The sequence below is a fragment of the Notechis scutatus genome, chromosome 11 (assembly GCF_049901735.1).
Source record: "Notechis scutatus isolate UNSWTSFEM ecotype Mainland chromosome 11, rNotScu1.2, whole genome shotgun sequence".
In the NCBI taxonomy this organism is placed as follows: domain Eukaryota; kingdom Metazoa; phylum Chordata; class Lepidosauria; order Squamata; family Elapidae; genus Notechis; species Notechis scutatus.
This window is the reverse complement of record NC_142019.1, coordinates 7,736,989-7,752,220: the sequence shown is the minus strand read 5'-3', so window position 1 is coordinate 7,752,220 and position 15,232 is coordinate 7,736,989. Positions and strand designations below refer to the sequence as shown.

Below are 15,232 nucleotides of genomic sequence, written 5' to 3'. Positions count from 1 at the left end.
GAAAACTGAAACAGCATTTGCTGTGTGAGCAAGGAGACAGCAAGGAGCCTGGGCATGGCTTAGCTCAACTGTTCTGTGCTAAAGCTGGTTGCTGCTGTGAAACCGAAACTGAAACTCCTCTGCTTGTGTTTTGCATTTGGAAGATATTTCTTTTCAGGTGAGGAGGGGGAGTAGAACCCCTTAGCATCAGAGCGTGTTAATAATAATATAGGAAATACGAATGCTCTGATGGTCATTTCAAAAAATCTTTTCTTAGTGAGAACCTAGAAACCAAGAGGAACAGACGTGCCAAATTTCCAAGTTTGTAGGCTTTACGGTTCTGGAGATTTTGTGATGATGCGTGAATGGTCTTTCGCTTTTCTATATATAGAAGATAGCAAACCTTTATTATTTTTTGAAGCAGAATAAAAGAGTAAAATATTTTGTCAGCTCTACTTGGAAGCAACTTTTCCAGGGACTGGACGATTAAGTTTTAAAGTGAAGCACACACCACAGGCTCTCCTCATTTGAACCCTATTTAAACCCAAGCTGGGCTATTGTTCTCTTTCAGATGCATGATTAAACCTCCTGAGAATGCTATTTAGCTGTTCCCTCTGCAAAATGGGCTGTACCTGAAAACATAAGTTTTGTTTAATCAAAGCTAAAAAGATTCTTCTTGCTTGGACCTCACCTCTGCTTGTCTTTAGAGAAAAGTTAAGATTCCTTCCCAGGTAATGAGCAAATACTTTAAGGAACAATCTTAAGCTTATTGTTTACTCACTCCAAGGATTAAATTAAAAAAAAATCCCTACCCTCTATGGCCTTTGGAAATAATGACTTAACAGTTGGCAGAAGATCAAAAAACTCTTTGCAGATTCTTCCCTCTTGACGCATAACCCACACAAGCACTGCCTAGAGAACACATCTGCACAGCCGTTCCCTGTTCACAAAAGCCATGGACGGTCCAATGATGATGATTTGGAAAGACTAATCTTATTTACTGAGGAAGTTGCTCGGGGAAGCAAGAACCGGATTTGCTTGGTTTGAAAAACCAGTAAAATACATCAAGATTACCTCCATGCTTCTTGCACTGACGATTGCTGGAGTGCAACAAATGGCATCAAAGCAATGGAGAGAGAGAGATTTGAAGTATTAGCATCCGGGAACTCACCCTGTACTAATTAGGTTGTGTCAAGTAAATCAGTGATCCCCAACCTTTTTTACGCCGCGGCCCGGTATCCCCAACCTTTTTTATGGCGCGGCCCGGTACCGACATCAGCTGGGCGCCGCCATCTTGTTTTGATGAAAAAAGTGCTTCCGGTGAGCTTTCTACCCGGAAAAGCTCACCGGAAGCACTTTTTCATCAAAACAAGATGGCGCCCAGCAAGCCAGCGGCCCGGTAGGACTTGTTCCACGGACCGGTACCGGTCCGCGGACCGGTGGTTAGGGACCCCTGAAGTAAATGATCTGATTTATTCCCTGTATTATGTTGAACCATAAACCATGTCTTATAAGCCTAAGTTGGCTGGTTTTATGCAACGCACTAAGCTCGAATCAAACCCAAACAGAAATGAGATAAAATCCAGCAACAGTGAGCTGGATTCATGGTTTAGCTAGACTCTCAGATTGAAGCCATTGTAATATTCTACCCTTCTATTGAAGGGGATGTGGTGGCTCAGTAGCTAAGACGCTGAGCTTGTCGATCAGAAAGATCGGCAGTTTGGTGGTTCGAATCCCTAGCGCCTTGTAATGGAGTGAGTTCCTGTTACTTGGCCCAGCTTCTGCCAACCTAACAGTTTGAAAGCATGTAAAAAATGCAAGTAGAATAGGGACCCTTTTGGTGGGAAGGCAACAGTGTTCCATGCACCTTCAGTGTTTAGTCATGCCAGCCACATGACCACAGAGACGTCTTCGGACAGCGCTAGCTCTTTGGCTTTGTAATGGAGATGAGCACCGCCCCCTAGAGCCAGAAACGACTGGCACGTATGTGGGAGGGAAACCTTTACTACCTCGAATAGTGGAAATAAGAATCAAATAGTTCTCTATTATTGAGATCACCACTTCCAGCCAATATGTCTACTGACTGAGAACAGGGGAGAAGATTAAGCAAGCCAGTAGGTTGTATTTTATTAACATGCACATATAACAAGCATATTTATTTTATTAGCATGCCCATATAAAGCTTTATAACATTCTTAGAATATTTCCTCCTTGAACAAGATCACAAGCCCTGAGCTGAAGACGTTAAAGGAGTTTCACAAACAAGAGACCAACCTTTTATACAAACACACACACAGGATGAATATTCAACATGGTGGCATCCAGTAGTGCCATCCTGATCTGTTTGACTGTTTGAATTATGGGAGTTGAACTCCAACACTTCTGGATACACCAGGGTGGAGATAGGTGATCTCAAGGTTAGTTCACAAGGGACTGGGTGGAGCTGAAAGTGTATTTGGGACACCCAGAACCACTAAGCTAATGTCAACAGCACCAAACACCGACCCACTTCTGTTCTAGGCGAGTCTGGCCACATCCTTAATAAGAAGCAATTTAGCAAGGCAGTTCCATCATCCACCATCATATCCCAAGTCAAATCTCTATGCAGCTTCAGAAGTGATTAAGTTGCTTCAGACCAGTGGCATCCTAAATCAACTGTTAGAGAGGACCTAAGTCTTCTCTGTAGGGACACAGTGGCTCGGTGGCTAAGACGCTGAGCTTGTCGATCAGAAAGGTCGGCAGTTTGGCGGTTCGAATCCCTAGCGCCGCGTAATGGAGTGAGCTCCCGTTACTTGTCCCAGGTTCTGCCAACCTAGCAGTTCGAAAGCAAGTAAAAAAATGCAAGTAGAGAAATAGGGGCCACTTTGGTGGGAAGGGAACAGCGTTCTGTGCGCCTTCGGTGTTTAGTCATGCTGGCCACATGACCACGGAGATGTCTTCAGACAGTGCTGGCTCTTTGACTTTGTAACGGAGATGAGCACCGCCCCCTAGAGCCAGAAACGACTAGCACGTATGTGCAAAGGGAACTTTTACCTTTAATTTAAGTTCTCTCTAACAGTTGCACTATTAGAGGAAGGTGGGAAGCTGAATTCTGTGTCTCATCAGACATTTTCCATCCAAGCTAGTATTCCCAACACGGACCAGGGTTGTCTGACTGGGTTCTCAGGCCAGTTTTTTCACCATACTACCCATCTGAGAACTCCGCGACCTCTTAGCCACAAAGCTGCCCTTGTCAGTTCAATGAAAATTTACATCATAAATGCCATGTTGTGAAAGGAAACTCTGTTGCATCAGCTCCCTTCGCAGGCTACAGTGGCTCATTGTTCCTTTCAGCCAAATTGGAACACGAGGAGAAGATGCTAAAGCCACTGTGAAGCAATAGTGGATTTTTATTTTTTTTTAAAAAATAAGGTTTGATCTTTTGGAAAGATGGGGTCTTGGCCTGCTTCCTTTTTCAAACTCCAAGGAAGCTTGTAGTGCAGGCTTTCTGCTACCACATCCCTTGCTCAGAACCAGGGGTGGGATTCTACCAGTTCGCACCTATTCGCTAGAACCGGTTGTTAACATTCTAAGCAGTTTGGAGAACTGGTTGTTAGAAGAAATTACTGGGCTAATCCTGTAAAGAAGGCAGGAAGGAAACATTCTGGTGTTGCTTTCAGAAACTGCCTCTCCTTTAACCCTTATTACATTCTTGGCAGGACTAGACTTCCTGTCTCAGGAATGGCTATGGAGTTTTTTTCCCCTCCTTTGCTGGTACTTTGCTTGTGTGGAGTGACCATTCAAAGTTACAATGGCACTGAAAAAAGTGACTTATGACCGTTATAACTTTGCAGCATCCCCAGTCATGAGAGGCCAGGTGAGGAGATGCGTGCCTCGATGTGAGTGATATTGAGTTGGCCACGCCCAGCCAATAACATGATCACCAAGCCACACCCAACCAGTCACATGACCATCAAGCCACGCCCACCAATTAAGCTACGCCCACAGAACTGGTTGTTAAAAAAATTGAATCCCAGCCCTGGATCATGTCCAGCTAATGTGATGACTTAATAAATACGCAATATTCAGCCTGATACAGGCAGGCCTTGGCTTACAGTCGTTTGTTTAGTGGCTGTTCAAAGTTACAAGGCTACTGAAAAAAAAGTGACTAGTTCTCGCACTTATGACCATCACAGCATTCCCCCCGCAGTCATGTGTTCAGAATACGGGCGCTTGGCCACCTGCATTTGTTTACAATAGTTGCAACGTTCTGGGATGTTGTAATTGCCATTTGTGACTTTCCCAGTTGGCTTTTGACAAGCGAAGTCAATCAGGGAAACCTGGATTCACTTAATGGCCGTGATTCACTTCACAACCATGCCGACTCACTTAATGACCGCAGCAAAAACAAAAAAAAAGTTCGTTAAATCAGGCATGACTCATTCTAACAACCCGCCTCATTTAGCAGCAGAGCTTCCAGTCCCAGTTATGGTCATTTAGTAGAGGACTGCCTGTATAACGAATCCAGCCGGCGAGCGGAGGCAGAGAGAGAAAGGAAAAGTGGGGCTTGGACGAGCTAAGTTGTTCCGTGGAAACGCTTTACCTTTTTTTTCTCCCGTGTAAGGGACAACCTCCTCGACGTCCTTCTGCTCCAGGGCTTGTTTCTCCAAAAACGAAAGAAGCTTTTCTCGGTCAAAAGGACCACCCGGTTTTTTCACAGTCTGGTCCTTTTGCCGGAATCCCGCTGGCAACAAGGCATTCTGCGAAACGAAAGGAAGAGGGGAATAGCAAGAGCACTTAGACTTATACACCGCTTCACAGAGTAATATAGCAATAGCATTTATATACCACTTCACGATGCTTTATAGCCCTCTCTAAGCGGTTTACAGAGTCAGCCTCTTGCCCCCAACAATTTTGGGTCCTCTTTTTACCCACCTCAGAAGGACAGAAGGCTGAGTCAACCTTTGAGCCTGGTGAAATTCGAACTGCCAAACTGCAGGCAGCCGGCAGTTAGCAGAAGTAGCTGCGGTACTGCACTCTAACCACTGTGCCACCATGGCTCTTCCTTCCTTCCTTCCTTCCTTCCATCCATCCATCCATCTTTTCTCCCTTCCTTCCTTCCTTTGCACTTAGCAATAGCACTTAGACTCATATACTGCTTCACCGTGCTTTTACAGCCCTCTCTAAGCGGTTTACAGAGTCGGCCTCTTGCCCCAACAATCTGGGTCCTCATTTTACCCACCTCGGAAGGATAGAAGGCTGAGTCAACCTGGAGCCTGGTGAGATTCGAACTGCCAAACTGCAGGCAGCCGGCAGTCAGCAGAAGTAGCCTGCAGTACTGCACTCTAACCACTGCACCACCACAGCTCATCCTCTTACACCCCACCCAGAAAGTCAACCAAATGCCCACCTCTCCTTATTCTGATGTTGCTTGAGATAAAGTCCCAAATGTATCCTGAGAAATGAATTAAAATCAGAGGCTTTGGGGCGTAGGAAACATGCCATACCCATTTTCACGGGTAGGTCGACAGGTAATGCCCTTTCAGATGTTGTTCAACTACAAGCTCCCAATGGACAACATGGGCAATGGTGAGAAAGGATGGGCATTGTAGTTCAACCATAGCCAGGAGACCACAAGGTACCATGTGCTTTACGGAACTGCCAGGCGCAAACAACCAGACCCATATAGGTAGAGTTCAAACTAACTACTTTATTGTTCTCTGCCTATAATACAGGAATCTCCCCAGATCGGCAGCTTTCGCCTGGGAAAGAGCTGAGGCGGCTATAAGGCACGTTTTCTCAACTTTGGCAACTTTAAGACGCAGGGACTTCAACTCTTGGAATTTCCCAGACAGCATGGGGAATTCTAGGAGTTGGAAGTCCACACATCTTCAATCTGCCAAGGTTGGAAACCCTGCTCTAAGGCAAGGGCCTTCAAACTTGGCAAGTTTGTGGACTTCAACTCCCAGAATTCCTGAGCTAACATGACTGGGGGAGGAATGCTGGGAGTAGAGTAGAGTAGAGTAGAGTAGAGTAGAGTAGAGTAGAGTAGAGTAGAGTAGTTCTCCTTAGTTCTAGGTTGCTTCTCTCCTTGAATAGCTTCCATCCATCACTTCTTGTCCTGCCTTCAGGTGCTGTGGAAATGCTAAGAAAACATTGGGACCACATGTACATACCTCTGGATCAAGGTCATCCAGGACAGTTTCCAATTGCTTCAGTTCTTCTTCAGTCAACTTGCCCAAAATTTCATCTTCGTCAAGTTCCCTGTATTTGTCCAAGTCTTTCCGGAAAGGGAGCGCCATCACTCTGGCAGACCGATGTTGAGTAGCTTGACTAACTAATAACAAGACCAAGGTCTTAGCTTTGGGTTTTTATCTGGAAGGACAGAAAGGGTGGGAGGGAAATGTACTCATTTGGCAAAGTTCCAGGAACTGAATGTAATTCACACAAGCAACTCATCTGTGGATGCAGGAGAAATTATCTACAGCTGTTTTACTGCTATGCTGAGGGATAAGTATGCCTCCAAACACTTAAGATGATGCACAACAATGTCCCCTGGAGATGTGCACTTGTCACACTCAAACAGGTAAGATCAGCATTATTAACATACATCTAGAGAACAGCCTTGCCAACTTTAAGATGTGAGGACATCAACTCCTAGAATTCCCCGTCAGTCACAGAGATGATGTTGGCCTTCTAGTTCAGCCCAGTCCAGAATGTTTCCTTGCTAAAAAGAAGCACACGTTTCCTATCAACCTTCTCCAACCTGGCTCTCTCCCAATATTCAGTTGAACTTCCTGTTATGTTAGCCAGGGATTAGGCAGAGTTTCAGACAGGGAAACGGATGTTGTGTAGGATAGCCAGCCAAGATTTTGGCTGCAAAAGTCCAGTCAACATCATAACCAACTCTGTAAGTACCAGAGTAATATAGCAATAGCATTTATATACTGCTTCACAATGCTTTATAGCCCTCTCTAAGCGGTTTACAGAGTCAACCTGTTGACCCCAACAATCTGGGTCCTCATTTTACCGACCTCGGAAGGATGGAAGGCTGAGTCAACCTTGAGCCTGGTGGGATTTGAACAGCCGATAGTCAGCAGAAGGGGCCTGCAGTACAGCACTCTAACCACTGCGCCGCAGAGGCTCTGAAGTAATATCCTGAAGTACGCCCGGCACTCTTAAGGCCAACACAAAACACTTTTAGGTTTTGTGGGGACCTTGATGTACTCTGAACTTGGTTGTTTTCTTGCAGATGTTTCATTACCCAACTAGGCAACATCATCAGTGCTAGAAGTGTATGGGGTTTTGGTCTTATTTTTTTATACACTGTTGGTTTGCCTAGTCAGTGTTGGTGGGAGTGTTCTTGTCCTTGTTAGTTTGTTCATCTCTGTTGGTACCAAAACACCTCCGCACCAACAATCCACACATATATGAGCAAAGGTTAATATGAAAGATTAACACTAGACCAACAACCAAGGAGTAAACAAAACCTCAATCAAGGAACTACCAATGCAATATTCCTGGATGGTGGGGAGCTGAAGAAGCTTCTTGGATGAGAAGAAAAACAAGAAAAAGTCCACCTGCCTCTTGAAAAAGCACCTTTGGGACAACCACGAAGCTGGAGGGCCGAGGATTCCCAGACATTTGCTAATGCAATATAATGGTTTAAAAAACATGAAGCACCCTGATCTTGCACAGTGAGCCGCCAGACTTCCAAGCCCACAACTGTTTTTCTCCTCTTCCTGAACCCCCTTTTCAGCTCAAGACAGCATCTCAAAAGAAAGTGGCTTCCTGTGGTGGATAATATGCATGGCACCGCCATTAGCTGTCAAGCTGTGCCCTCTCTGTGCCAAGCCCCCACTGTGTGTGATGGCCTCGTCTCCAGCACCAGCACATCTGTTTAGAAGCACAAAACATCACAGTGCTAGCGGGCGGGTGTGTGCACCAGGGAAAAGACCTGTCAACAACGGGTCAGACACACAAGAACAATTATGTTCTCTTCGATGATCAAGGGTTGCCAGTGGGGGTTTAGTCTTAAGCCAGTCGAAAGAAAACTCCCTGTTATATCTGGAAGTGGCTCGGCGTGCAAAGTTGTTCCTCGTGCGTAAATTCAGCACCTCCGATTGGTTCCACAGAATGAGGCTTTGGAGACACTCCAGAAGATCTGGCAGGCACAACGCCCAGCCATGTCAGTCCCTCTCTGCTCCTTTTCTTCCCCTGGGTTCCTCCCTCTTTGGCACGCGGGGTGGGTGGGTGGGTGGGTATTACCGGCTTGCTAGTTTTGTGGAGTTCCACAACCACCTACAAACGGGGTCGGGTGCATGCTTCAATTTTGCAAACTCTCCTGGATAAAATTATTCGGAAATCATTCCGTTTCTAAGCCAGACTTCGTAAGCCCTAACATCTAGATCAGGGGTGTCAAACCCCAAATGGGGTGGGTGGGTGGGCAGATCCAGTCAGTGGGGTGCTTAGATCTGGCCCACCCTGGAAACAGCGAAGGACCGGCTGAAAGTGCCTCTGCCAGAGAAAACGGAGCTCGGGAGGGCTGCCTTCCGGAGCTCCATTTTCGCTGGCAGAGGGTTGCAAGAGGCTGTTGCAGCCGAAAACGGAGCTCAGGAGCTTGCTTTCGCTGGCAGAGCACTGGGGGCCACCACAGGTGCCCCTGATATGAGTGACGTTGAGCTGGCCACACCCACCCGGCTCCCCCGATGTCAAACACAGTCCTGATGCGGCCCTCAATGAAATCAAGTTTGATACTTGATTTCAAGTATGGGCTTCAAATTTTTTAGCAAGGGATTCTCTGCCCTAATGATTGGCTGGGTGGGTGTGTGGCTAGGTGGTCATGTGACTGGGTGGGTGTGGCCAACTCAACATCGCTTCTTTGCCCTAATTACCTAATAAATATATATATATATATATAGATAGATAGATAGATAGATATAGATAGATAGATATAGATATATAGATATATAGATATATATAATCAAAAAGTTGTTTATTATTTCGTGCATTTAATACTTAAATAAAAGACTGGGGGAAACCAGGCTTAATAGCAGTGATTGTGAGAGGGATCTTGGAGTCTTAATGAAGTTTCTGGTGAGTTACGTGATTCTTATTATTTGGGAATTAATCCCCTTGGAGGCTAGTGGCTATGTTATCGGATTTTCTCAATGGCTGTCCCTCGCAAGCGCTGAATGGATTGTTTATCTAGCTTGCAACACTTTTACGAGGTGTGAAATGCTCTTGGCTGAACCCTAGGGACTCTCCCCTGCGAGCCCCCGGCAGCCCACCCCTGGCCAAATAGGTATGGATCCAGCCTGGCTACAGCCTTAACCTCTCCTGTTTCTCCACACTGGGTTGATAATATTCAGCAGATGATCATGTGTTGGAAGTATCGCAGGCTGACTTTAGGCCAAATTAGCCTGGCCTAATTATAAATAGAACAGACTGTTTGATTTCGCAAAAGGATTAGCAGGAGCAGATTGATTAGAATATAGTGTTTCTCAACCTTGTAGCCATCAACTCCCCAAATTTCCCAGTCCTTGGACAACGTTAAAATGCTTGGGTGAGGAAATTACAAGCAAAAACCAAAGGCATCCGCCAAGGTGGCAGTGGCAAACGACGTCCATGTTTTACCAAGAAAACAAGCAAGTTTCACTTTTAGAAATCAAAATACATGAAGATGGCCAATGAATAAAAAAGGAGGAAGATACTTTTGGAGATAGGTGGCTTGCTTTACTCACTATTATGCTTCGCCTGCTTTTGACCTGCTGCTGTAGGGTCTCAGTGTCCCCTGTAAAATGGGTGCAAAGTTTTCTACAATTCTACCCTGACTGGCAAAGATTCTTCAAACTCTTTAGGGCAAATTCCTGGCATAAAAACCAACGTTTTAATCCCTCAACTGCACAGTGGATGCTATTGTTAGGTGATGGATGACGGCAGCAATGTTAATCTTCCTGATTTAAAATCTAAACAAACTCATTAGCAAAATGCACATATCCAGGACCCTTTGACCTGGAGTGTTCTCAAGTTCTGGAGGAGGTTATAGAGAGAGGCACACTGCAATATTTGAACGTTGTTTTTCCCCTCAGCCCAAATACCTTTAAAGAGGAAGGTTGCCAACTAAAGGTCCCATTACTTTTTTTTTTTTTTTTAAAGATGACTTCACGGGAAAATAAATGGGGGGGGGGGAGGGCTAATTTGGGCCAGCATGCTACAAAATGTACTTTATCATTGTTTCTAGCAGCACATCTTCTGCTAATCGGTCTCCGGATGAACCTTCCCTAAAGAAAGCCGAGTTTATCAGTTTTCCAACATCAATCAAAGACCTGAAACTGGGCCAGTAGTTCAGGAAGACTATTCTGAGCGGGTTTTTTTTTTTTTTTAATTTCTCCCTAGACTCTTAACAATGGTAGAAAAGTTAACTCTTCACTTCTGCACTGTGCATGGCCCAGAAAAGTTCTCTGCACGATTATTACCATTAAATCCATTAACATGGAAATGCAACAAAAGTTTGTAACTTGGAAGGTTAGGATCCCTTCGTAACAGGCTCCAAGTCGCTTGCTTCCCTAGCCAGCCCGAAACCTGCAGGGCAGCCATGCAAACCTGTTCCACAAGGATCTGAATTGTCATTTCAGGTTTGACTTTCTACCTTATGCCTAAGGTAGCCCCGTTTTTGATGAACAAACGATTTGTTATATTGTCCTTCTGCTTTAAACAAGTTTCGTGACTGATCCTGCTATCATTCTTGTTTAAGGGATTGGTATAGCCAGAGAAAACTTCCAACGGAGAGAAGATTCTTGGTCATTCTTGGCTTTTTAATTGAGGTCAGTTAGCAAGCCAGAATGCTGCATAATCAGAACGTTATTTTGGAAGGGAAATGTGTTTTGAAATCACAGAATACCCTGCCACCTTGCAGAATTCTGCCCTTTGGGAATATTAACCATCATTTCATATGGGTCTCCTCAGGTAAGCGATTTGAGGCTATTTCCAGGTTCCCATCCATGATTATCCCCTTGTCTGAATTCAGAATAGGCCAACATTACTGAGCAAAAAACACCCCAAATAGTTCCTCCCTGCTAGCTTGCCAATTTGGCTCAGTTTTTGCCTCCACGACTCGACAGGGATCTGGCTTCATATCCAGATTTTTGCTATTGTGTAATTGTTCTTTACAAGGCACGGATTGGAAAGCATGAATGAAGTTGAGAAATAGTTACCTGTTCCAAAAGATTGTTGCTTCACCTCAATCATCCTAACCATAAAATATCAATGAGACTGTCTTTCCAAATTTTTTTGGTCAGACAAACGCATTTATATTTTACCCTGAAACACTCTACCCTTCTTTCTTTTTTCTTTCTTTTTCTTTCTTTCTTTCTTTCTTTCTTTCTTTCTTTCTTTCTTTCTTTCTTTCTTTCTTTCTTTTTTCTTTCTTTCTTTCTTTCTATCTCTCTCTTTTTTCTTTCTTTCTCTTTTTCTTTTTCTTTCTTTTCTTTCTTTTTCTATCTTTCTTTCCTTTCTTTCTTTCTCTCTCTCCCTCACAATCTCTTTCTTTCTCTCTCTCTCTCTTTTCTTTCTTTCTCTTTCTTTCTTTTTCTTTCTTTCTTTTCTTTCTTTTTCTATCTTTCTTTCTTTTCTTTCTTTCTCTCTCTCCCTCACAATCTCTTTCTTTCTCTCTCTCTCTCTTTTTTCTTTCTTTCTTTCTCTTTCTTTCTTTTTTCTTTCTTTCTCTTTCTTCTTTCTTTCTTTCTTTCTTTCTTCTTTCTTTCTTTCTTTCTCTTTCTTTCTTTTTCTTTCTTTCTTTTTTTTCTTTTTCTATCTTTCTTTCCTTTCTTTCTTTCTCTCTCTCCCTCACAATCTCTTTCTTTCTCTCTCTCTCTCTCTTTCTTTCTTTCTTTCTCTTTCTTTCTTTTTCTTTCTTTCTCTTTCTTCTTTCTTTCTTTCTTTCTTTCTTTCTTTCTTTCTCTTTCTTTCTTTTTCTTTCTTTCTTTTTTTCTTTTTCTATCTTTCTTTCCTTTCTTTCTTTCTCTCTCTCCCTCACAATCTCTTTCTTTCTCTCTCTCTCTCTTTTCTTTCTTTCTTTCTCTTTCTTTCTTTTTTCTTTCTTTCTCTTCTTTCTTTCTTTCTTTCTTTCTTTCTCTCTTTCTTTCTTTCTTTCTCTTTCTTTTTTCTTTCTTTTCTTTCTTTTTCTATCTTTCTTTCCTTTCTTTCTTTCTCTCTCTCCCTCACAATCTCTTTCTTTCTCTTTCTCTCTCTTTCCATACATAATGACACCTTTTTCCTGGGAAAATAGCTCAGCATAAATAGAAACTCCAGCAACTGATAGCTAATTTTGCTATAAGAAATACCAGGCACATCTTATTCATAATATCCCTCTGAAACAAGAAAAGAATGAGCCAGCAATAGGCACAGCAATGATTAAGATTAAAAAGTTAACTATTATATTCTCCCAAACCCTGCATCATTTGGGACAACCACACCAGAAAGCTAACTGAGCAGGATGTCCCAGTTAATTATGAAAATGTTTTGAATAGGTCTAGATTTCCCAAGCAAACGCAGCCCAGTGCGCCAAGGGAGGCCTGTTATTTAAGTGTCATTTCTGGATGGAAACAGACCTTTCAAATGCTCTTATTTCCGGTTTCCACTTAGCTATATTCTCAGCACCGGAAATGCCTTTCTATTAAAGTAACAGAACCCCATTTTACCTTTATCAGCAACATAGATTTGGATGCATGTTCTTTAATCCCAGAACTTTTTGTGAAAGCACACCCTCTGTGTACTTTTATTTTAATCTGAAGGAATAGCGTCTGAAGCCGAGGCACAATTGCACAAATTAAAGAAAGCGGATATCTGAATTCTACTTTAGGTTTCCTTTCCCCTTGGTTAAAATTTTAGGAATCCAATCACTTCTGGCATTGTTTCATTCAGCTAGAAGCTGTGGGCAATCTGTTGGTGGCCTGTCTCCAGAGCCAGTATGAGAAAACTTTTCTGAGTTTAGGTAGTTTCTAAATTTAGGATGTGCTTACCTTAAAAATTAAGATGTCAGCTATCAAGGTCAACAGCCTAGCAGGAAGAACACTAATAGTCCCAAATTCAACAGCAGGATTTGAAACCTGTTCTTTATTTTTATTTTTTTAAAGGGTTGTATGGACGCCCATCTTAAACAACTCTGGATTACTCATGTTGCTCTTCCTATTTCTAATTTACTATACCAACACTAGCCTTCATATCCCAGTTTTTCATATTCTGGAAGGTCTCATCGATAGTTTTGTTTTTATACTACATTCATTGTTTTGTTCTTACACCTGGAAAAAAAAATCAGACATTGCAACAAAGTTTGCCCTAAACACAAACTAACCTGCTTGCAAGCAACATTTAGAGATATTCCTGATTTTAATAGTTACTATATAGCAGGAGTCCCCAAACTTGGCAACTTTAAAAGTTGTGCACTTCAGTTCCCAGAATTCCCCAGCCAGCATAGCTGGCTAAGAAATTCTGAGAGTTGAAGTCCACAACTCTTTAAAAGTTTCCAAGTTTGGGGACTCCTGCTATATAGCGATTAAACCCTGCGTCCATGTTTTCCAAAGTGAGAAGAGTTTGAGGACTCTGTTCTACATCAACAGTCGCAACCAAATAAAGTTTGCTGACAGGTAAGATTTAGCATCTGAATGTCACCCAAGAAAGAGTTGTCGAAGTGTTCAAATCTCTAAAAGGAGTATCTTTCTACGCGTCCTGATCTCAGTCTTACAAGCTAGGATCAGCGCTTCTGGATATCCAATACTGCAACCTTTTCCAAAAGCTCCCAAGTTTATCCTGTTCTTGGTGTGCTGGGTTTGATGAACCTCTGTAAGCATGCAAGCAGGGACAAGAAGATGGGGAAGGAGCTAAGCCTGGCTGGAGACATTTGTTGCCTGAGGCAAAAGACACAACAGCAGCCTTTTCTATTCAGTGTATAAAAAACTAGCAGCTTTCTCCAAAGTTGGCACACCTCCCTCACCACACCTTAAAGAACAAACTGCAGGGAGAGCTGTAGGCCTGCAGTTGTCTACCTCCTTGCTTCTCTGTTATTCTGCCTCATGGGTAAAGCCAGTTTAATTTCTCTTCGGTCCCTTCTGGGGCCACGATGCAAACTGGACCCATCAGCCTACTTTGGCAAAGGGGTCCACCGACAGCGTCTTACCTGAGAATACACCCTCCTCCCTTCCTCGCCCAAATGGAAACCAGACTGAGCAAACACATCCAAGAATGACAGAAGCAAGGCTACATTTCTAACCACCTCAGCAAGAAACAATTCCTCCCAAGATCCTAAATGAACAGATATGTGGGTAACACCCTTTCTTCCTGGAACAAGACACCGGGCAAACTTTTGTCTTCTCTTATTAAGCGATTAAGAAATGGGTTCAGACAGTTGGCTGGAATAATCCCAGGAAAAAGATGGAGGGCGCGACAATAATTGGACTACAGATACCTGGCCAGCTAGGATGAGGTAAACCAGAGGTCCCCAAACTTGTCAACTTTAAGACTTGTGGACTTCAACTCCCAGAATTCTCCAGCTGGAGAATTCTGGGAGTTGAAGTCCACAGGTTTTAAAGTTGACAAGTTTGGGGACCCCTGAGATAAGACAACGGCAAACACTTCCAGACCAGGCATCACATGGGGGAAAGGCTGCCCAACTTATCGTGGTACAGTACTGTCAGTGCTCTGGCTGGTCGGATAATCTTCCCCAGTCTGAGGTGGGATTGAAGCTGAAACTTGTTGGGAGGCCAAAATAAGGGTTGTACCACTGAGCTACTTTTAACCACAAGTTAACAGATAACAGATAATCAGGGACCTTGTAGGTCATCTAGTCCAACCCCCCTCCCAAGTTGTTTTTTTCCATGCTTCCCCTCTATTACAAATAAAGTAAAAAAAAAAGTCTGCTTTTGTTCAGTCCAAGAAGGGCGGGAAGAAAAAGCAGGCATCCCAAAACAATAGGAGACCATGGAAAGGGAAAAGGGAAAAGGGAAAAGGGAAAAGGGAAAAGGAGGAGAAGGAGGAGGGGGAGGAGGAGGAGGAGAAGGAGAAGGAGAAGGAGAAGGAGAAGGAGAAGGAGAAGGAGAAGGAGAAGAAGAAGAAGAAGAAGAAGAAGAAGAAGAAGAAGAAGAAGAAGAAGAAGAAGAAGAAGAAGAAGAAGAAGAAGAAGAAGAAGAAGAAGAAGAAGAAGAAGAAGAAGAAGAAGAAGAAGAAGAAGAAGAAGAAGAAGAAGAAGAAGAAGAAGAAGAAGAAGAAGAAGAAGAAC

General features: G+C 43.4%; 1 protein-coding gene across 3 annotated transcripts in view; it reads right to left on the bottom strand.

Moving 5' to 3' along the window:
• The window catches only part of LOC113418306 (tropomodulin-3-like), a 28,812-nt gene that overhangs the window by 12,704 nt on the left and 876 nt on the right, over nucleotides 1–15,232 (bottom strand). For all 3 annotated transcript variants that reach the window (XM_087972716.1, XM_087972715.1, XM_026677123.2), the window contains 2 exons: nucleotides 6,135–6,333; nucleotides 4,562–4,718 (listed from right to left, as the gene is read on the bottom strand). In XM_087972716.1, the coding sequence (XP_087828842.1) occupies nucleotides 4,562–4,718; nucleotides 6,135–6,260 (283 nt within the window). In that variant the 5' untranslated portion in view covers nucleotides 6,261–6,333. Of the gene's footprint in view, nucleotides 1–4,561; nucleotides 4,719–6,134; nucleotides 6,334–15,232 lie in introns of those variants that run through there.